Below are 24,048 nucleotides of genomic sequence, written 5' to 3' on the forward strand. Positions count from 1 at the left end.
CCTATCTGCCTCCACTCACATCAACAATACTAAACCCAGCAGGCCCAAATGCCACAACCTCAACTCTGTGATAGGACGGCCCTGGATGACACATATTAACTACAGCGGTGACAACACACTACTGTATAGTGCTGCTTCGTAACCAAGTGGGAGGTGGGAATTTACCAGTTGTGAAGTCGTAAATACCAGTTGGATGCATTCACGTGATTTGAACTTGTTGAGAAAAGATCATTTGGCTAATGGCCAACAAGCTGCCTAAACCATAAACTTAAAGCTACAAAATGCAGTATTTGACCCCTCTGGTGCCAATTAGCGATCACTTTTTTTCTCCTCTCTGCATGACGCTCAATGGAAAAGAAGAGTTGAGTTAGCAATTGGTACTGTATGTCAAACAACCAGCCTCGTCTTTAGTCTTCCTCTGCCTTTCCCTTTGGGGATGAAAGAGGATCAACATGGTCATAGGTGCTCAAGCGGTCTATTGATGATGTCATATCCTGGTGCCAATTTCAAAAGATCTCATTGTGCCCATTTGACACTGCCACAGTGAAAATATATAACTGCCCTGTTCATTTACTTACATCCTTATCACTGATCTGGCGTTATTTAATAGGTAAAAGTAATATATTGGGATATTTGCTTTAATCTATCACATTAGATGTGTGATTACTTCAAGGATGGGAGGAAGGATGCATTTTTTTAGCATTCAGAAAGGATTCTGAGATGCTATGATGTCATCCTGTTATAAAGGGAGTTGAAAAGGATGCTGCATGTAACTGAAGTTGACTTTGACCTTTGTTTTGAATGCTGTTCCCATCAAGGCCACACTGGCTAACCACTATTAAAACATTGTCTCCATTTTATTAATATTTTTTTTTGTAATGGCACTAACTGAATACACTTATGGTGCTTTCAAGAGAACCGGGAACTCTGAAAAAAATTGGGTCAAATCATGACGTCAGTGATCATCGGGTTGGAATGTCAGAGCTCTAGAAAGGTGCCAGAGTTCCCGACGTGGAATTCCGAGTTGGATGACTCAAAAGATTTCTCCCAGTCGGAGCTCGTTTTTTTCAGAGGTCCCAGTTGTCTTGAACACACTGAAGTCGGCGATTTCTGAGTTCCCAGATGTTTTGCTCACGGCATTAAGAGACACTAATCAGTGCATATTATTGTGTGTGCTGTACGACAGGGTTGACGATTGTCAATACAGTGTTGTGCTTTTGGTAACAGGTTGTGATAAAATGAACATTTATCATTGGACTGACAATTTACACTGCTTTCATTTTTAATAAACAAAATGCTGTTTGAATAGTGGTCCTTCCTTCTTTACACTTACTAAAGGAGCGAAACCTAACATGTCAAATTTTCACTGGGCTTGTTTGACATTGCAGGTGACTGCTGACTAATATACAAATGACCTTGCATCATAAAATAAACGACTCATTATTTGTAGATAGCCACTGCCGCGTAACACTAGTGAAGGCTTTGCAGGAGTGTCCATAGTAATTACCAGAATTACCCACTTAAATCAGGAATAAACAGATGGGTATTACTGTAGCAGTTATTGTTAGCATGTACAAAGAGAGCAAATTCAAGTGTTGGGTGTCGACAGAAAATCCACTTAGTCGTCATGATTAACCTTCAGTAACTCCATTTATGGCATCACATACTGTAGAAATGTACAATGTCAATTCAGACCTGGAACAATGTGAAAAACGTGATGACAAACCCTGTTCATTCTACCTGCACTGTTACTGTAGACTAGAGCAGGGTTTCGCAAACTCGGTCGTGCCCCCCCCCCCCCCCCCTCCTGGTGCACATTTTGGTTTTTGCCCTAGCACAACACAGCTGATTCAAATAATCTAAACTTGATGAGTTGATTAATAGAATCAACTGTAGTGCTAGGGCAAAAGGACTGAGTTTGGGAAATCCTGGACTATAGCATAAGACTCATCAATCCCTTGTATGCCCTTACTTTTCCCTGTGTCATTCACTCAGCACCACTTTCAGTGTACAGTATGTTGGTGACAGGCAGAGCAGAGCCCCACTACACAGTCATTTGACAGCCTCGATAACAGTGTACATCATAACATTACAGATATGCCAATAATCACTCAAGTGTTTTGGTAGCGCTAAATATTGTCGGTGGCTACAAAGAAACGTTCTGGGACCTACAGAGAGTAAAACATTTCTAACCAAAGCATGCAATGAAATACATTTAATGCAAATAGTCTTTAGTCAAGTGCAACATTTTTTTGTTATTTTCTTTTTATTGAAAATAAATAGATAAATGTGATGCATCCCTGATGTAACATAAGAACAAAAAAAGAAACAAATGTGAAGGTCATATGACAGGTGTTCAGTTAATGGGTGATTACTGGCTTTTCACATGTAATACAGCTACCCATACAAAACAAAATGCACTGTCAGACATTTCCTTTCAAACTAAAATGGATCACAAAAGTTGTCATATGCTTCATATGAACAATAGACAACTGCAGTACCTTTTACCAGTTTTATTAATAAAATATCCTAAGAACAGCAAATACATCTTTGACTTTCAACTTACACAACTTTCCTTTTCAGTTCATTCTGAAGAGAGTTTGGGGAAGAGTTAAGATAATATGGTACTTCTGAAATGATCGATCAAGCAACCCAAAAGCTTGGGGTCCATTTATTTTGAATAATTTCCACAGGAAACCATGATAACATTGTGAAATTAATACAAAATCAACATAATACCCTTTGAAAAACTTAAATCCTCAGTCATACAATAGAAATGTTATTGCACAATAGGACTTGCAGAGTAACAAGCCTCAGTTCTACTCCTCTTCAAGTCATTATTACATTTCAGACACGAAACATAAGACATTGATTTTCTGATGCTTTAATAGGAACACTAACTTTTTAGATACTTCTGTTGTTTGCAAGTATATCATATGATATTTATTTTCAGCCTATTAAAAACAAAAAGGAAAAAATAAAGAGATGAATCGTGGTTGATTAAATGTAGCCAGGTCGTTAACGGTTGGTAGGTGTCTAAGGCTCTGCCATGGCAGAGCTGACTGAGTCCTGGGGGGCAGCTGTTGCCTGCTGGGAGCTGTAGTCTTGCCCCTGGCCCTGGGGGCCAGCGTCGGGCTGGGGGCCCACTGAAGAGTCATGGCCATGTGGGACCTGTGGCTGCACAGGGAAGTCTTTGGGGCCGACATGAGGAGGGAATGGGGCCACCCCAGGGGGCAGGTGTCGGAGTGGGATGAAGTGATCAAGTGGTCCATAGTGCACGTAGGTATGTGGGGGTCCTATGGGTCGGGCCATAGGAAGGTAGAAGGAAAAATGAACATACAAATATAACACTGTAGTACCAACATAACAATAGCATTGCTAACCACAACTGAAATACTAATAGCAAAGACTCAACTTGAGATAAAAGTAGGCGGCCAGAATTCACCACCTACCGAATGGAGGAGGCACCGGTCCATAGTGAGGAGGTGGAGGAAGGTACCGGTTGTGTGGGGAAGAGGGACCGTAAGCACCAGGAGGTGGAGGCCGATGTCCGGGTGGTATCATTGAACCAGGCGGGTGTCCGTTAGGCGGTGGGGGTCCAGGAGGCATCATGCCTGAGTGTCCGTTGTCTGGTCGGTACACGGGAGGCATGAAGGGTGGGGGAGGAGGGATGTGGTGTGGTCCGGGAAGGGGACGGTGGCAGTGTCCGGAGGGATGGCTGATGACTGGTCTGAGGCTTGAGTCGAGGGGGGAGCTGATAGGGAGAGACCAGCAGGGAGCCAGGACCCTGAGGTCGAGAGTTCTGGAGGAACACAAAAAAATATTAAAACAAAGAATAGCAATAGGTCCATTGTGCTTGTAGCCCTGCTGCTGGCACCAACAATGAGAGACCCTTTCATCTGATTCAAACAGTTTCGGTTAGGTTAGAACAAAACAAACAATTATGCACTGGTGAGAAAGACAACAATATCCCACAATAATAAGTCAAGTTACACAGTCCCACAAGAATCACACGACCAAGTTCCACACACTGATTCAGAATCAGGACCGTTTCCACAAAGCATTAACCTCAAACACACACAGCTTTAAATGATAACACATTTGAGATATCCATCAGGTAGTTGTGCTGAAGTTATGGCTTTGTGGAACAGTGTCACCAATTCATTCAATGGGGGTCAGAGGGAGGGTGTTGTAATATAGGGAAAATATAAAAGGAGCTTACAGACGGACCACGGGAAGCGGCAAAGGTCTTCAGACTTCAATGGGAGTAGGGCGGCAAAACGCAAGCAGTTTCGCAAGTGGCGCCGTTCGTGGTACTCACTCCAGTGAGCGGCGACGCTGGCTCTACGCTCAAGGCTTCAAAATATGCATGGTTGACCAATGAGCAGAGTTCTTCTCGCCAACCAACCAACCAACCAATGTTTTAATCACAACCGCCGAGCTGACAAAAACCGGGACCGCTGGCATCTACACACGGTAGGCAGAAATGTTCAGTTTACCGCAGCCCGTCTGTAAGCGCCTTAAAACAAGCAACCACGCATGTCAGAATCCAGCCAGCAATGTTAAGTCTGACAACCCTGTGACGCCACTACCCAGCTGACTGCCACTCCAGCCACTGATCCACGGCTGGGGTAAGCATGCTCACACACACATCCGCATCCCTGCCACCGCTGCCTCGAACATAATACTCACTGCCTCTGGGTTCTCTGTGGAGGCCTGGGCCTCAGCCTGTGACTCTAGTGGAGCGGTCTGTTTAGTGCAAACACACCCACATGATGGAGGAACAGGGGGGAGAGATGCACATTGTCTCAAATTGACTGAAACTTACCGAGCTGCACAGATTGCTTGGTGAGGATGTACGTGGGGCCATGGTGTCTGTGGAGGAACAAAGGGAAGAATGATTAGAGGAGATATAGGATAAGGGCTCGATTAGGGAATAATACCACATCAACCCTCATTGACAAAAAATACAATCCCTACCAGGTCTAGCAGCCACTGGGTGTTTGTGGTACGGAGAGTAACGGCGGCCGTGAGGGTCAGAGTGAGGTCGTGGTCCTGTCGGACAATAAATACACGGTGATACATCAACGTAAAACACTGCAATATTCTCAAATCTTCTAGAATGCTAACCTTGGCTCTCCTGGTTGTCATTAGGCACATGACTCTAGACCACGTTACTGGTTCATGCTACCATCTATTTATAGCAAAGTCTGGTCTATTTGCAGTCCGAGGAAAATGTTTGGTCATGTCATGGTAGGATATTATTCTTCCAGAACTAGAAGTACCAGTATCAGAATATTTGAGATTCTTCAAAGAAGCCACCCTTTGCCTTGATGACAGCTTTGCACACTTTTGGCATTCTCTCAACCAGCTTCATGAGGTAGTGACCTGGAATGCTTTTCAATTAACAGGTGTGCCTTGTTAAAAGTTAAATTTGTGGAATTTCTTTGCTTCTTAATGCGTTTGAGCCAATCAGTTGTGTTGTGACAAGGTAGGGGTGGTATAAAGAAGATGGTATTTTACCAAATAGGGCTAAGTCCATATTATGGCAAGAACAGCTCAAAGAAGCAAAAAGAAACGACAGTCCATTACTTTAAGACATGAAGATCAGTCAATCTGGAAAATTTCAAGAACTTTTAAAGTTTCTTTAAGTGCAGTCGCAAAAACCATCAAGCTCTATGATAAAACTGGCTCTCATGAGAAACGCCACAGGAAAGACCAAGAGTTACCTCTGCTGCAGAGGATAAGTTCATTAGAGTTACCAGCCCAAATAAATGCTTCAGAGTTCAAGTAACAGACACATCTCAACATCAACTGTTCAGAGGAGACCACGTGAATCAGGCCTTCATGGTTGAATTGCTGCAAAGAAACCACTACTAAAAGGACCCCCATAAGAAGAGACTTGCTTGGGCCAATAAACAAGAGCAATGGAGATGAGACTGACGGAAATCTGTCCTTTGGTCTGAAGAGTACAAATTTGAGAGTTTTGGTTCCAACCTTCGTGTCTTTCTGAGACGCAGAGTAGGTGAATGAATGATCTCCATATGTGTGGTTCCCACCGTGGAGCATGGAGGTGGTGTGGTGTGATGGTGCTTTGCTGGTGACACTGTCTGTGATTTATTTAGAATTCAAGGGACACTTAACCAGCATGGCTACCACAGCATTCTGCAGTGATACGCCATCCCATCTGGTTTGCGCTTAGTGGGACTATCATTTGTTTTTCAACAGGACAATGACCCAACACACATCCAGGCTGTGTGAGGGTTATTTGACCAAGGAGAGTGATGAGTGCTGCATCAGATGGCCTGGCCTCCACAATCACCCGACCTCAACCCAATTGAGATGGTTTGGGATGAGTTGGACCCCAGAGTGTAGGAAAAGCAGCAAACAAGAGCACAGCATGTGGGAACTCCTTCAAGACTGTTGGAAAAGCATTTCAGGTGAAGCTGGTTGAGAGAATGCCAAGAGTGTGCAAAGCTGTCATCAAGTCAAAGGGAGGCTACTTTAAAGAATCTCAAATATATTTAGATTTTTTAACACTTTTGGTTATTACATGATTCAATATGTGTTGTTTCATAGTTTTGATGTCTTCACTATGATTCTACAATGTAGAAAATAGTAAATATAAAGAAAAACCCTAGAATGAGTAGGTGTGTCCAAACTTCTGACTGGTACTGTGTGTATGTGTATATACAGTTGAAGTTGGAAGTTTACATACAGTTAGGTTGGAGTCATTAAAACTCGTTTTTCAACCACTCCACAAATTTCTTGTTTACAAACTATAGTTTTTGCAAGTCGGTTAGGATTACGTTCATCTCTAGGAGACAGAACGCGTCTCCTTTCTGAGCAGTATAACGGCTGCGTGGTTCGATTACAGGCTCAAAATGGCCAGAAACAAAGACTTTCCTTCTGAAAGGCCAGCATCCCGGAGTCGCCTCTTCACTGTTGACGTTGAGACTGGTGTTTTGCGGGTACTATTTAATGAAGTTGCCAGTTCCTCAACGTGTGAGGCATCTGTTTCTCAAACTAGACACTAATGTACTTGTCCTCTTGCTCAGTTGTGAACCGGGGCCTCCCACTCCTCTTTCTATTCTGGTTAGAGCCAGTTTGCGCTGTTTTGTGAAGAGAGTAGTACACAGCGTTGTGCGAGATATTCAGTGTCTTGGCAATTTCTCACAAGGAATAGCCTTCATTTCTCAGAACAAGAATAGACTGACGAGATTCAGAAGAAAGTGCTTTGTTTCTGGCCATTTTGAGCCTGTAATCGAACCCACAAATGCTGATACTCCATATACTCAACTAGTCTAAAAGGAGGCCAATTTTATTGCTTCTTTAAATCAGGACAGTTTTCAGCTGTGCTAACATACTTGCAAAAGGGTTTTCTAAAGATCAATTAGCCTTTTAAAATGATAAACTTGGATTAGCTAACAACGTGCCATTGGAACACAGGAGTGATGGTTGCTGATAATGGGCCTCTGTACGCCCATGGAGATATTCCATTAAAAAAATAAAAGCCGTTTCCAGCTACAATAGTCATTTACAACATTAATGTATACACTGTATTTCTGATCAATTTGAAAAATAAAGGACATTTCTAAGTGACCCCAAACTTTTGAACGGTAGTGTATATTTTAAATATATATATATATACAAATGTATGGAATGCAGTAATCCCACAAGGGAAAGCAAAGGCTGAAGCTTTAGTAACCTAACGAGTTGCCACACACATATGATCTCACAACAGCTGAACACAACAAAAACACCACCATAGTACTGAAAGAGCAAGAGGGATGCAAGAGCGGTTATTCCAAATTGTGAAAGCAAACGAAGGCATGGGAACATTCTGGATCGTCTGGACACGCAAACACAGGTGAGAAAGATGGGTATGGCAGTAGAGGGAGAAAAGATGGCAGTGAAAGAGACAGGAAAGAATGTCTTCGAAAATCAGAGAGGACGTAATTAGAAGACAAACATTAGGAAGAGGAAAAGGTCAAATGGGTACCAACTAGGAGCAGGATGAGAGCAGTAGGAAGAAAAATAAGGGAAATTATTGGAACACCACAGCGGAGGTAAAGACAGGGAAAAACGAAAGGTGAAAAAGAAGCGGGGAGTCAGGGCATACAAGGGTGAACAAGGGGGGGATGGTTGATTGGCTGAGGGATGGTACTGCTCGGCCAATCAGGGCCAAGGCTGTCCGGGGCGTGGGTTCAGGAGACTCACGGTAGGGCTTGTTCCTTCGCCCCACAGGGGGGGGGGGGGGGGGGGCACCCGTGAACTTCTCACAGGTGAGGGCCTGTACAAATCACCTGTTTAGCAAAACCATTTAACAACAAAACACTCAGCCAAATACCACTCTCAGTCTCTCCACATTGGACCAGCTACAAGGAATTCAAATCAAAACCCCAGGAAAACATGCATTTCAGAGGGTGGACGTCAAACAGCAGATGAGGTATCAGACAGTCAAAAAGTCCAAGATCTAATTTGAAACGCAGTCACAGATGATATCCAACCGACAAGACAATAGAAATGTTCAGGAACGTTACAGAACGTTCAGATAGAAATATGATTCTCTGTCCTCAAGAATAGAGTCATATCAGCCCTATTCATTTCATTTCTACCTGCAAGTTATGTTCTGACGATTTTGCCTTACTGAATGCACCCCAGACGTGCCAGTACTAAATAACGTGAACTGAGGATTGGTTCTTACCTCGTCGGAGAGGCATGGGAGCCATCCCAGGGGTGGGCTTGAACAGAGGCCTACAGAGCTCCTTCAGCTTGCTGGACATGTCAGTCAGTCTAGGGTGAAAAAGAGAACAGGCATTTAGATTCTCAATACTGTACCTCCAAATCTAGACTAATACAGCTTACTGCATTGCAAAACTGTGACCAAAACACTTGCATTTGTGGCCCTTCGACTTGGCAGTGCAACCTTTGGTTCACAATGTGCCTCTTTTTACTTTACTATTATGACTAATTCAAAAAGTAAATGTGAGATTGACCAAAAATAAACCAAATGAAAGGATCTGCCTGTCTCCATTTTGAGTGAGAAATAGGTGAGCCCTGCTTTGGTATAGCCCAATTGAGTCTGTTGTATTAGTGTTGCACTCACAAGTTACGAATGTTAGTTGTTTCCTTCTTCTCGTCGAACAGAGCTTGCTCTGCGGCGCGTGCAATCACCTAGAGAGAAAGAAGAGACATTTAAAATCTCCTGTTTTGGACTAAACTCACCTTACAAATGACTGGCCAAACAGAAGACTTAAAAAAAAAGTCCTGATCCTATTGTATGTGCCATCGATGGGGGTTGAGATATGAGACATTTGTTGTTTCTTTAACAAATGGACTAATAAAGTCGTATTGTACAAACCCAGTTCTCGTGAGATTTCTGCTCCTGCTCAATGACCTGAGCTTTGTAGAACTTCTCGGTCCATTTCAGCTCGTCCTGGATCTCCTTAACGCGCTGCATACACACCTTGACCTCCTCCTCTAGGGCCTTGCCGTCCATCTCCGTCAGCCGGTCTTCCTTGTTGGGGCGCTCAAACTCCTCCTTGGTCAGCTTCCTGTAAGGCGACACACAAATTAAATCAAACTATTTAAAGACCATTTGAAAAACTCAAACCTCAGAGTAAAATAATACAGTAAAAGACAAGGAAAAATGTTTTTTTTTTTTTTTACATGTTGTGGAACCATGGAGAACAAACCCTACTATGGTATTAACACATGAACTGCACTGCTTCTGATTCCACTTACTGCTGCAAAGCGTTCTCCTTCTGCTGGTACATCTCTGTCATGATGTCATTCTTCTGCTGCAGGGTCTTGTACTGGTTCTCCAGGTGGTTCTTGTCACTTTTCACCAACAAGATGTCATGCTCCAGCTTCTGAAATTGCTCTGTGGTGAAAACAAGTTGATAGTGTTGAGAGATAAAAGGCAGTGATGCATATCAAATTCTAGTTGCTGGGACATACCTTCCAGCTCTTTCCTGGACTTCTCTTCGTTCAGCAGCTTGGTCATGAAGCGATCGCGCTCTTCCTCCACAACAGACAGAGTGGTCTGGACCTGTGGAAAGTTCTTCCAACAGTTAGTGGACGAGTTGACACACTTCTTGGTTCTGAGCACAAGTTTTACCTGCCTTCAGGTACACAGAAATCTGGGTCCGTTCAAGAAAGAACTCAGTCTTACCCGAGAGACATCCATCATTTGCTTGTGGCGGTTTTGGATGATGGTCTGCTTGTCTGAAACAAATAATTGTAAACACAGTGACACGTTTCAGGAAAGTAGGCGTATGGCGCGCGTCAATACTTCACAGGAGAGGCATTTGAATGTAGTACTATCAAAATGTGTTTTTGGGGCAAAATGCCTTCTGGTACGTGAACTTCCATGTGCCTTAATAACAAACTTGTATGCCATCCGTAAATACGAATAAAAATGGTAAACTATGAGCAGAGTTAGTTTAGCCACGGAAAAAGGAAGGAACCTTCCCTCTAGCCATGATTGGCTGAGATAATGGATGAGCTGGACGCGCCATGAAACGAGTTCGGATTGGTCTGCCATGTAGCACGCTTCTGTCTATAACATGAGCTTCTCAGTATGTGTAAGTAACCCTTTCTAACGCAGCTTTTTTGAAAGATGCTCTCCACTTTTAGGAGACCCAAGTTTTGAAATTAGTGGACTGTCCGGTGGAAGCAGAGTATGATAGCTAAGGAGATGGAGAAAATTCTGTGGTTTGATTGCAAATATGCAGAGGCAGTCGAAAATAGAACACATAGAAGGCTGTTGTATAAAACACCTGTCTCCAGAATACATCTTCAAACTAAGGGAAACCATTTTCAGATATAAGTTTCTAATTTTGTCAGAAAGTCGTTTTCTCATTGCAAAATAAAGCATATTGTTAGCTAGCTAACAATATGTGTGAACAATGCTGAATGGGTATAGACAAAGAAGAGCTCTCCAGTATGGGTTACAAGTTTATCAACTTTCAAAGCAGAATTACTTTCCCATTGTTCCTCAACTGTAGTGTATGATATACCATTTTGATGCTCCGAGTCTCTACTTTAATCCAATGTAAAAAAAAACACAATTTAAAATTTTGCTACATAAGACCAAATCACATGACAGTATCCTAATCAGAGAAGGCTGGTGGGAGGAGCTATAGAAGGACTGGCTCACTATAAAGGCATAAATGGAACGGAGTCAAGCACACTGTTTCCATGTATTTGGTTCCATTCCAGCCATTACAAGGAGCCCGTCCTCCTATAGCTCCTCCCACCAGCCTCCTCTGATTAGGACACCGTGTCAGGTGACTTACCGTTAGAGGCTACCCCGTTAGCAACAACTCCACCTTTCAGGTCATCGCAGGCCTCCAGATCTCCTAGCAGGTCAGATAGAACCTGCCAGAGAGGTTGAGAACCACCAATTGATACATTACACTTTTCCCCTGGAATCAGTCAAGAAGTATTTTTTTGGAACATAATACAGGTGACATGTTTCTTTGTCATCAGGGTGCATTTGAGAAGGTGTGAACAGGAATTGATGTGTGTAACAATATCGTAACGTGTAAAAAAAACTCTACGTTGTGGTCCTTCTGAAGGAGGGAATCCTCCAGGTCTTTCTGGGACTTCTGGTAGACTTTGATCTGCTCGCTTGTCTCCCTGTGCTTCTCCTCCCACAACTTGGCAGCATGGTGCAGCTGTAACAAGGAAATTAGGTCATCAGGACGGTGCAATGCAGGCCCTGCATGGCCAATGAGTCCTACACAATGTCATGAGGCTTAAAGTGTGAATCGTTGTTCCATATTGGTACTCACCGAGAGGTTCTCCTCCTTCAGGGTGGCAATATCCTTCTCCAGAACCTGGACCTGGACATTCCGGGCATCTTCGCAGAGTTTGGCTTCATCCATCAGAATGGTAGACTACAGATTCAATGATAAGGATAATGAAAAGGAAATAAACACCTTACATTTGATTGTTGCAATGTTAATATATTTGACATATTTTCATTGGGCCTGTTCACTTATATGACCTATACCTTCGACAGTGCATCCTGGGTCTTCTTCTTGCTGCGCTTCAACTTCTCAATGGTTTTGTCCATTTCGGACATCTATGGGCAAAGATAATGATAAGCATAATGACAACCATCTTTCTCTGTCCTCATCAACGAGCCATCCTATTTAGGATAGTAGCTGGCTAATAGTAGCTGCCTATGCTGTCTACATCACGAAAGCAACTGCTCTCTAGGGTGTCTCTCTCTCTCATTTGCAGGCTGTCCCTTTCTCTCTGTCTGCCCGCGCAAGTCCATGCAGCTGTAGGTGCAATGGATTGTGGTCATTTTAGTCAATTACCACATTTTCTGCACTAAACTATGTTGAATATTTATTCTCCTGTTGAAAACTACAACGTCCCGAAGTATGTGCTTGATTTGATTTCTCTCTAGAGAAACGGCACATTGAGCTCACATAATAAACTAACTTAATGGAATTCAAATAATTGAACCGACGTCAGAGAATTGGTTGTTCTGAAACATTTTAATTACAGCTAAATCGCTCAATACTACTCACCATATCTTCATGTTTCGCAGTATTGGCCCGCTCTTTGTCAAAGGATATGGCGTGTAAGTTATTTTCCTCGTCCAGGCGCTCATTTTGTCTCTCCATCTCTTGCACAATATTCTATTGGACAGAAAAAGAAAATGCGTAGTCAATTTAAACACTATGGAGAAGAAAAAAATAATAAAAAATCTAATAATTGTCAGCATGACAATGACATGTGATCAAGATAATATTTCTTAGAGACTCACCTCCAATTCCTGGATCTTTTCCAGAGATAAAGTGGCAGATTTTTCAGACAGCTTTTGCTTTTCTTTAAGTTCTTCGCCCTGAGGGGAACCCAGTAGAAATATACTGTCAAAACATTATGTACCTTAATTCACATTGAACTCAAAAGTCTGGATCTTAGTCAGTGAAAAGTCTCTGCAACTTACCTGTTGCTGCAGTTCAGCGACCTTTTGGAGTATCTCCTTCTTCTCTTGTTCAAGCTTTTTCATCCTGTCCACCATCTCTTTTTCAGTAGCGAATAAAAACCATGACAAGAGTATGAAATCAGACATGGTTTACACATGACAAGAACACCAGCCTGTAAGCAATATGAATGAGGATTCACTATGCACCCTAAATAGCCAGAGAGAAGAACTTACTTAGATATGACTTGCTTTTGACCTGTGAGAAGGAAAAGAAAAGTGGCAGCAAACAGCCTCCTCAACGGTAGCATACAATACATCATAGAATAACATAAAGCAATCAGATAATGAAATTATGAAAGCAGTAACTGTGCAACAACGACTTACAGATAGAATGCTCCTCCAGAAGAGGAAGCCGATGACCCCGGCACCTGCAGTGATCAGCACGGGTTCACAGGACACGCCGTAGAAGTCTGGACCTGGCTTCCAGTGCTCTGGCAGGCTGGTGACCATCTGGGGAGAGACAGGTCCAATCAGTGTTACTACAGCACATGTCAGGCTTAGCAAATAAGTTGGGTAATAGCTGGGCTGAGATGACAGAAGAAAATAAGTGATGTTAAAAACATTGAACTAAACCATCAGGCATTCCAGTGTTCTGTTTATAAGCATGGCTAATGGTTATCCCACTGAGCACCCTCTCAGTCAATGCAGAGGCATATCTTCAGATCAAATCAAGGTGGGTTTAGAAATAGATGTAGCCTATAACCTAGTTGTTGATCAAAATCAATAGAGAGAAGATTTGCCTTGACCTTATGCAATTAATGGGGATTGGATTGGACTGGGGCCCTACCACTGTCCAACCATGGTGACCTTTGCACAATACAGAACTTCCATCGCAGTCGCTCAGTGAAATTCAGGGATTGGCTAAATGAATCACCACAGAGTGGATCTAACTAACAAGCCTTAGGCCTATGTGGATTTAGAGTGCAAAAGATTGCATCATGTAGCCTTTCACCCTGTAAAATGGCCAATAAACAAAATAGATGATTACATGACATATCACTAGACATGAGCCACATGTAGATTTTAATGGCATGTAACCTCAAGTGATAGTTATGTAAGGGGAAGCTGTCAAAGCAAAATTCAACAACTTGAAGGCACCTCTCGATCTGAGACCCAGATATAGGAAGAACGGATACTGCTAGTCTGGAAAGTGAGCCATTTTTTAAATGAGGAAGAGGACAGGCAACTTCCACTTTGAAAAAAATCAACTAAAAGAGCAATTAAGTGATCCATTCTAGGCTGCAGCTATTTGGGAAATGCATTAGGTATTGTTGGACAAAATCATTCCCCAAGACAATGACGTTGCCAACAAGATTCAGTTTCAATGTAGCTAGCCAGCCAGCCATATTGCGGCCTAAGACTTGACTAGCCAGCTAGCTATATTGTAGCCAACTACTTACATATCGAAGTATAAGACAGTACAAGACAGGCAGTTGATCAGATTCTGTCATCAGGGGCAAAGTGGGTAAAGATGTTGTTTCTTCCGAATCCATCGCTACTGTACGTTACTTTGACAGTTGAGCTGGCTATCTAGTTAGTTTGGCTTGTGACTTGCAATGCAACTCGTTTGCTTAAACCCGAAAATCCTCATTTCACCAACTGATCAACGTAGTCGACTGTAATAATCATATGTGTAAACATACTGAATTATAATTGGATGCATTTTACCGCCATATTATACTGTGCTATGATTGGTTAAGACCACCCAAATGGTTAGGTCATGGTCAGTTTGATCCTGGTTGGCGATACGTGAACATGCCAGTTATAGCTAGCTAATAAAGAGCTACGTTAAGAAATATCCTGTAGTACTGCATTTTAACTTTTTTTGTACAAAGTGTGCAAAACAAGACAGTATTGGTCTTCGGCACAACATATGCTTCAAAACGATCGTAGTATGTTTTCAGTACCTTTGGTACAAATTCCATGAGAAAGTACAGGGAACTAACTAGTCTTTTGAACAGTTTGTGACAGAGCTGCGTCTGCTTGTGAAAGACTGATTATGCAAACAAGGATGAGATGGTCAGGGACCGTATTGTATTTGGAATACACTCACCGCGAGTGAGAGAAACTGTTGAATGTTGGGTCTGAGGTAACGTTGGACAAAGCTATCGACATAGCCAGATCTCACGAGCTAGCACTGGCTCAGATGAAAACCATTTCGCGTGGTAACACGAGCGCATCACGTGAACAAGCAGTGCACGCAGTCAGGCAGACATCAAAGCACACCTCCGGTGCACAGAGAGCGCGTTTTAGAACAGAGAGAGACATAACTCAAAAACAGAGCGACACAGACTCAAAACGCCCCAAAACATGTGGATGTTGCGGATACAAAGTGCATGGCGAACAAGGAAATTGCCCAGCTAAAGGCAAACAGTGTACTAAATGTGGAAAATGGAATCACTTTGCAAAAGTGTGCAGAGCTTACCGTGGAAAAACAGTACACACAGTGAGTGAAGATGAAATGTCAATCAAAGAGTCAAACGCTGATGAACTGTTTATTGATTCAGTGACACAGAAAAGTCAAATATCAGAGACAGAGCAAGCCTTTGCTGACATTGAGATAGGAACACAAGGCACAGAGCTAAAGTTCAAACTAGACACTGGTGCACAAGTAAACATTATTCCTCTGAATAAGTACTGCAGCTTGACATCTGAGTGCGAGCTACAGCCCACCACGCGCATACTGACTGGTTATGGTGGTGAACAGCTCCCAGTAAAAGGCACATGCACTTTCAAATGCAAATACAAGGAAAGTGACATGATGTTGGACTTTTATGTTGTTGACACTAGAGCGCCTGCAGTGCTAGGTCTTAAAGCATGTTTAGACATGGACCTCATCAAGCTAGTTTTATCAGTGACAGCACCAGTAGAGACAGAAAATGTACTGAAGGAGTTGACTGATGTTTTTACAGGAATAGGATTATTCCCAGGAGAATGTACCATTCACCTTGACCCAGACGCAACCCCTGTGGTCTGCCCACCGAGAAAGATTCCCCTTGCTCTCTGTGCCCGTCTGAAGAAAGAGTTGGAGAGCATGGAGCAATCTGACATAGTCACCAAGGTTACAGAACCGACTGACTGGGTAAATGCCTTAGTGGTGGTGGAGAAAGTACGCAGAGGCAAGCTCAGAGTATGTCTCGACTAGAGGTCGACCGATTATGATTTTTCAACGCCGATACCGATTATTGGAGGACAAAAAAAGCCGATAAAAAAATGTTTTATATATATATATCATACACACACACACACACATTTTTGTAATAATGACAATTGCAACAATACTGAATGAACAATGAACACTTTTATTTTAACTTAATATAATACATAAATACACACACACATACACACACACAGCTCTGAAGTGACAATGATACTGAAGAGTCTGCTTAGGAGACAAATACTCTCAACTGTTTGAATAAAAATAGAGTTTAAGTTACCTGTGATGAATGTTGAAAACAAAAACTTTAATTTCTATATGCAGGAAATCCTATTTTAATAATGGGCATGGTAAGAATTGACAACCAAAGTGCGAATCATAATTCCCATGACACCTTCTAGCAAAATCTGAAAAGCGCTTCCTTCATTTATTCCATAGGATATTTTTAGATTCACTTAAAATAAGGTCTGTGTTTCGTGTAGGCTTACACCACCGTGCCAATTTTATAACTGTGTAGATATCCATAGGACAAGGTAACTCTGATCAATATTGGCTAAATATAAGCGAAGATAATTTTTTTGTAGAGTGGATTTATGAAAATATGTTGACAAACGTCACCTTATCCTAGTGAGATTTACACGGGTATCAAAACGTCGAGGCGGTTTAAACCTGCACGAAACACAGACCTTATTTGAAGTAGATCAAGACATTCTCTATGGAAGACATGAAGGGTAAAATAAGGAACCCCTTTCACGTTAAGCGGCAAGTTATTACAGGAATTATAACGCGTCGACTATTTCTCTCTAAACCATATACCTTTGACTAATCCGGAAACTATCACCTCGAAAACAAAACGTTTATTCCGTTCCGTATTTTATCTAACGGGTGGCATCCATGAGTCTAAATATTCCTGTTACATTGCACAACCTTCAATGTTGTCATAATTACGTAAAATTCTGGCAAATTAGTTCGCAAAGAGCCAGGCAGCCCAAACTGTTGCATATACCCTGACTCTGCGTGCAATGAACGCAAGAGAAATGACACAATTTCACCTGGTTAATATTGCCTGCTAACCTGGATTTCTTTTAGCTAAATATGCAAGTTTAAAAATATATACTTGTGTATTGATTTTAAGGCATTGATGTTTATGGTTAAGTAACACATTGGAGCAATGACAGTTATTGATTGATTGTTTTTTATAAGTTAAGTTTAATGCTAGCTAGCAACTTACCTTAGCGTACTGCATTCGCTAACAGGCAGGCTCCTCGTGGAGTGCAATGTAATCAGGTGTTAGAGCATTGGACTAGTTAACTGTTGCAAGATTGGATCCCCCGAGCTGACAAGGTTAAAAATCTGTTCCTAGGCCGTCATTGAAAATAAGAATGTGTTCTTAACTAACTTGCCTAGTTAAATAAAGATTATATAAAGGTGTAAAAAAAAAAAAAAAAACGGCAAATCGGCGCCCAAAAATACCGATTTCCGATTGTTCTGAAACCGTGAAATCGGCCTGATTAATCGGCCTTTCCGAACGCCCCCATCAAACGCCCCCATTATCCTTTACCGACGCTAGATGGCATCACACACAAGCTAGCGGGAGCACACTACTTCAGTGTCATGGACGCTAGATCAGGCTACTGGGCTATCAAGCTCACAGAAGAGTCATCTAAGCTCACAACATTCAACACACCGTTTTGTGAGGATCTGTGTTTATTGCACTATAACCCAATACTACATCACGTGATTGAATATTAGCAACTGTTGGCCTGGGTGTCTGTGTGTCTGTGCTGGAAATAACAGTTAGCCCCAGATAAGTGTGCTGGGAAGCTGTGGTTAGCCTTGAGCGAGAACAGTGTGCTTTCTATGCAGGTGCAAGTGGCTCAAACAATGTTACAGAACTGTCTGACCTCAGTCTCTGGGGTGTGGGAGCGTAATCTACACAGCAACAGCGCCGGACACCAAGGAGCGCCAAGAGGCTGGGACCAGCCTGAGCGCCGGCGATAGGCTAAGCAACTTTAAACCACGCTCAGCCTCTACTGTGATAGGCCAACATACGGGTTGGAACTACGTCCATCACAGTATAAGAACAGCTGTTTACTTACATCCTGCCAGTTCCCTGTTCTACCCTGCGAGGTGTTACAGTGAACCCGTATATACGAAAATTGCATTTACCATTTATCGCTTGAGTTTAAGAAAAATACTTAAAATATATTCGGGGACTCTGAATCACATTTTGTCCTGATACCAGATTTGAATTGACGCAAATCCTTTATAGTTTGGACGCTACAGGTTCCGTCGCCTGCCTTTTGGGATTATCTCAGCCCAAGACGAGTTTCAGCGAAAGATCGACGAAGTGTACGAAGGCCTCAACGGAGTTGTGGCAATTGTGGGCAACATCCTTGTCTATGGTCGAACCAAAGATGAGCACGACCGAAACCCCCGCGCGATGCTGCTGCAAAGGTCCCGCGAGAGAGGAGTCCGGCTCAACCCCAAGAAGAGCACAGTCGGCGCTACAGAGGTCAGCTACTTCGGACATGTTCTTACAGCGACTAGAATCAAGCCAGATCCACAGAAGATCTTAGCCATAAAAGAAATGGAGCCACCAAAGAACCGTGCAGAGCTGGAAACAGTGCTTGGCATGGTCAACTACTTAGCCAAGTTCGCACCCAGCCTCTCCAATGCTAATGCACCCCTGCGTCAACTGCTAAAGCAGTCCAGTGAGTTTCTCTGGGACAAGCAACACGACATTGCTTTCCAGAATGTGAAAGACTTGATCATGAGAGAACCAGGACCAATCCTTGCCTACTACGACCCTGACAAAGAGCTCAGACTCCAAGTGGACGCGTCGAAGTATGGACTAGGTTCAGTGCTACTGCAAGAAGGAAAGCCCATTGGCTACACGTCCAAATGTCTCACAGACTGTGAAATCAACTACGCTCAAATTGAAAAGGAGCTCTACGCCATTCTGTTCGGATGTTTCCATCAGTACATATATGGACGACAAGTCATTGTGGAATCCGACCACAAGCCCCTTGAGTCAATCATGAGGAAACCACTAGCCGCAGCCCCGCCAAGGCTACAGAGAATGATTCTTCAACTACAAAAATACGACTTCACAATCACTCACCGTCCAGGCAAAGACATCCCTGTCGCAGACACACTCTCCAGGAAGTTTCTTACCTATAAGGACAGCAGCCTCAGTGAAGGCATGGACATGCAAGTGCACACTGTGTACAGCAACTTACCAGTTAGTGACACAAAACTGAAGGAGATCCAAGCAGAAACAGAAAAGGACTCGCAACTTGCACAGCTGAGGAAAGTCATACAGAATGGATGGCCTGAGGAGAGGAGAAAATGCCCTCAGAGCGTCTCAGAATTCTGGAACCATCGTGATGACTATCACAGATCAACGGAATAATTTTCAAAGGAGAGAAAAATCCTCATTCCTACCAGTTTCAGAGAAGAGATTTTGACAAAGATCCATGCTGGACACATGGGCTTGGAATGTGCAAACAAATAGAGGACATTGTTGGTAAATGCGCCATATGTCTTGAACGACACCCCTCAAACACCAAAGAGCCAATGTTACCTCACTGTATCCCAGACCGACCCTGGCAGGTCGTGGCAACCGATCTGTTGACCTGGAACAACGAGGACTACATCGTAACAGTGGACTACTACAGCAGATACTTCGAACTCGACAACCTTCACAGCACTACATCTGCAGCTGTGATATACAAGCTGAAAGCAGCCTTTATCCAGGCATGGAATTGTAGAGACTTTAATATCTGACAATGGGCCCTGTTACAAATCAAATGAGTTTGAATCCTTCACAAAAGCATGGGAGTTCACACATGTCACCACAAGCCCGCATTACCCTCAAAGTAATGGCCTTGCTGAAAAATCTGTGCAGATTGCTAAATCACTCATGGATAAAGCAAAAGCAGACAAGAGAGACCCCTACCTCAGTCTCCTTGAATACCGCAACACTCCAGTTGACAACTTCAAATCACCAGCCCAGCTGTTGATGAGCCGCAGACTTCGCTCAATCCTTCCCAGCACCAACCAGCAGCTGCAACCTGAGGTCGTCAGCTACAAGGAAATGCATGAAAAACGTGCACAGAGACAACAACAACAAAAGCGATACTACAACAGGTCAGCTAGACCACTGCCACCACTGATCGACGGAGAGTCAGTTAGAATCCAGGAGCATGGCCTCTGGAAGCCAGCAGTCGTCATCCAGCCAGCTAACACTGAACGTTCATATCACGTCCGCACCGCAGAAGGAGCGGTGTACCGCCGCAATCGTCGTCACCTACTGAACACAAAAGAACAACACACTGATGAGATGAACTGTTCCCCTGAAAGAGAGCGTGATGGACTAAACACACACACACAGCACAACATACACCATACTTACCTGCAACATCACAAGAGCTGTTGACTGACACAGAAGCATGCTCAGCATCATATCGCACAAGGTCAGGAAGAGAGGTCAAGCCCAGAGCTGTCCTAGACCTGTGAAATGTCAAAGGGTGTAGGCGGATCGCTGCCCTAAAAGAGTTCCAGACTGTAAACTTGTTATTGAAAGTTCACTTGAAATGCTTTGGTATTGTATTTGTTTGAAATGTTAAGATGTATTTCTACTGTGATAGCTGATTTGCTGAGAATCCCTTGTACGAAAAGTAACAGTATGTTGGATCATTGTTTCAGAGTCTATGTTGATTCAGTTGGTGTAGTATGCAATATTACTTACCTTGAGTTCAAACTGCAGAGCATGTATTTTTTTTCTAAACGCTTAGAATATGTAAACATTTTTCTTTTGTTTTAAAAGAAGCGGGATGTAATAATCATATGTGTAAACATACTGAATTCTAATTGGATGCATTTTACCGCCATATCATACTGTGCTATGATTGGTTAAGACCACCCAAATGGTTAGGTCATGGTCAGTTTGATCCTGGTTGGCGATACGTGAACATGCCAGTTATAGCTAGCTAATAAAGAGTTACGTTAAGAAATATCCTGTAGTACTGCATTTTATTATTTTGTACAAAGTGTGCAAAACAAGACAGTCGACTACTGGAGAGGATCCTTCATCGTGGTTCTCTTTACCCAGGAGAGGACAATATGTACCTATCTTTCTAGCTACTATAACCTAAGCTTGAAGGTTAGCTTGCCAATGCTGGCTCTGCTTCGCCAACAACATGTCTACTAGCCTCCTTTTAGAGTTCTGAACGTGATTACTTTCTAAGCAAAACGCACAAAGCCTGGTAAAACGAGCGGGGTATCATTTATATCCCACTCAATAAGCAAAACACTGGCTGTGGACACTTAACTTCAGTCTACACTTCACTAGAACAAGTCAACAAAAAAATGGGAAAGGATCACTGAACCTGGGCTGCATTTAGTACGTTTTTACGTTCTGGAACGTTTAATTTAACGGAAACGGTGCTGTACTCAACTACCAGTTGAAAAAAGGGGAAGGGTTGGGTAACGCTGTCAGCATGGCAAATGCCGCCCCCCAAATAAAAATAATACATGCATTGTCCCAGCAATAATAAAATAAGTATGAATACTTGAGTCCTAAGCACTACATGCAGGCAATTAGTCAATTACAATAGGAAGGAAAGCCCATTCACAAGAGAGAAATACATGAAGTAACTTACCATAACACCATATATTCCAAGATACTCATAAAACAGGGTGACGAGAGGACCAGATAAAATTAGCACTGATACGAATGATGAACCACTCTGCTCATCTTCATGGAAATCAGTGACAGGAGGTGACTCCAGAGATCCTGGAAATACAGCACAAGCAAATTAGGTTAATGCATACAGTTTACATCTCACCACAATTTCAAAAGTAGGGAAGTATAATGAACACCTACCTGAGGGAGGGTGATCCATGTCTACGCTAAGTCCCATGTCCAAGGTGTTTTCAGACATATCCCCATCTTTTGAACCGTTCAGAGAGGTTCAAACAGTGAGTAAATGTTCATGCATTGCAATCTAACTGGCATTGTCAGGAAGTGTATTTGTTCTGTCAACAGATTACTATTTACTTTGTTGTACTTCTTGGGCATTTCTTAAATACAGCTTATTCTGCAAACCAAATCTCCAGGCAGTATTATCATGTCATTAGCAATGTATGAGACTTTCCAAATATGTATTTAACAAAAGGTTTTAATCCTCCTATACTCTGACATGAACATAAACTGAAAAAAAGCATTATTACCTGTGTCAGGGTGTAGTTGACTGCCCACTGTCATGGGAGCACTGTTTCTGGCCGTCGAGTAATTCTGACGCAGGGTGAACACAAATTCCTGGAAGTCGTCCAAGATGGAAGCTTCCTCAACAAACTCACCAGACTCCTGCTGCTGGTCAGCGTTCTCATGGGCATCCAGCATCCTCTCAATCTCATCCAGGATTGGGGTTTCAGAGGCTTCCAAAATGGCTTCCAGCACCTTTTCAATGTCCTCACGGGCGTTTGTCTGGGACAGCCGGGCAGCCTTCAGCTCCAGGTCAAAAAACAGGAACTCCAACCTAAAGAGGTTCACGGGACCTAGAATCTTTTGGAGGCGCTCCATATCCTCCTCCTTGCAGCGGTCTCGCAATAGTGTCAGCCTCAACACATTGTCACTGTATTCCGTCTCTTTGTTTGGAAGGGGATCCAGAACTTTATCTTTAAGTGAGGGTGTGTGGCTTTCAGCATCATTTTCAGTCTCATGCACCTCAGGTTCTATGTCAATAGCCTCGTCGTGTTGGACCACATCCAACACATCACTGGATACAACATCGGTTTGTGTATAATTATTGGGTTGCTCTGACCCAAATTCAGATAGATTTTCTGTGTCATTTTCATCAGTGTGCTCAGTTTTGGATGAAGATAATACTGCATTTTCATCCTCTAGCAACTCTTCCTCAATCTCTTCCCCCTCTAGGTGTATTGAATCCTCCTCCTCTATGGGGAGTTCTTGATGGCTCTCTTTCACCATTGTGTTTCTGCTTGGATCTGGGACCTTCTGGTATGGTTCTTGAAATAGTCTGAAAAGCTCTGTACCACCCTGTTTAAAACTATTCTCTACTTGTGAGAAATCTACTGACTCCTCTTTTTGTATGGGGAGTTCTTCAACAGCTTGTTTCTGCTCTGATTCGTTAATTTTACTATCAAAGTCTGAGAGCATGTCTGTCTGTGAGAGCTGTTTAGGGACTGGGCTGTCATCTTCTGTAAGATTCTCTGCTAAAGCCTCAGTGTGTTCACTCGCCTCATCAGCAGGAGGTGTTGAAGGTTCGATGTCACTTTCTTCAGATTCATCCTCAAACTTCAACGTTTGAGAATCCTCATCAGGTACTTTGACAGCATCCTCACTGAAATTAGAGTGCCCAGGTTCCTCAAAGATTAGCTCAGAGGAAGTAGAACAGCCAAATGACTCCTTGGGTTCTTCAATTTTGGGAGGCTCCTCTGGTGTAATCTCACCTTCGTCATCATCCTCCTCGTCATCTTCCTCTGAACCGGCAACATAAGCTATTCTTTCCCCACCACTGACAATGTTAAAAACGGTATCACCAAATGCAGACCACAGGTTATTGTCCTTGGAGTCCTGTTTCTGTGTATGAGGTACCTCTGATAGACTGTCTTCCTCATCTGTCTGATCAGATTCCGGAATGTTCTCGTGTTCCAAATTAGAACTTTCTTCAGAAAAAGCCAGCAATGGAGTTTCCCTGAGATGATGATCACTTTCCTCATCCTGCTGATATTCAGTCTTGTCACTTTCCTTGTCATATGGAGTCACCTTCAAAGTGTCCTCATCATTGGAAGTGACAGCATCAAAAGTTATTCCAAGTGTGATTTTTAACTCAGGAATAGGTCTGCCTTC

General features: G+C 42.9%; 2 protein-coding genes across 2 annotated transcripts; both read right to left on the bottom strand.

Moving 5' to 3' along the window:
* Positions 1 to 2,243: 2,243 nt before the first annotated feature.
* On the bottom strand, positions 2,244 to 3,756 carry LOC120042542 (basic proline-rich protein-like). The gene is made up of 2 exons (XM_038987380.1): positions 3,453 to 3,756; positions 2,244 to 3,296 (listed from the first exon to the last, which is right to left on the bottom strand). The coding sequence occupies exons 1-2, from the start codon at positions 3,649 to 3,651 to the stop codon at positions 3,037 to 3,039; spliced, it is 459 nt and encodes a 152-aa protein (XP_038843308.1). The 5' UTR covers positions 3,652 to 3,756; the 3' UTR covers positions 2,244 to 3,036.
* Positions 3,757 to 3,766: 10 nt separating this feature from the next.
* On the bottom strand, positions 3,767 to 23,918 carry LOC120042547 (transport and Golgi organization protein 1 homolog; the record flags this gene model as incomplete). The annotated part of the gene is made up of 22 exons (XM_038987383.1): positions 23,794 to 23,918; positions 22,407 to 23,713; positions 22,060 to 22,125; positions 21,836 to 21,969; positions 13,337 to 13,462; positions 13,187 to 13,208; positions 12,974 to 13,050; positions 12,791 to 12,868; positions 12,552 to 12,662; positions 12,023 to 12,094; positions 11,802 to 11,906; positions 11,568 to 11,684; positions 11,304 to 11,385; positions 10,178 to 10,230; positions 9,964 to 10,054; positions 9,748 to 9,886; positions 9,365 to 9,557; positions 9,110 to 9,177; positions 8,708 to 8,796; positions 4,981 to 5,055; positions 4,829 to 4,875; positions 3,767 to 3,802 (listed from the first exon to the last, which is right to left on the bottom strand). Coding segments are annotated over exons 1-22 (3,213 nt in total), but the record flags the coding sequence as incomplete, so codon positions are not given.
* Between the last annotated feature and the right edge of the window lie 130 nt (positions 23,919 to 24,048).

The sequence above is a fragment of the Salvelinus namaycush genome, unplaced genomic scaffold (genome assembly GCF_016432855.1).
Source record: "Salvelinus namaycush isolate Seneca unplaced genomic scaffold, SaNama_1.0 Scaffold71, whole genome shotgun sequence".
NCBI lineage: Eukaryota > Metazoa > Chordata > Actinopteri > Salmoniformes > Salmonidae > Salvelinus > Salvelinus namaycush.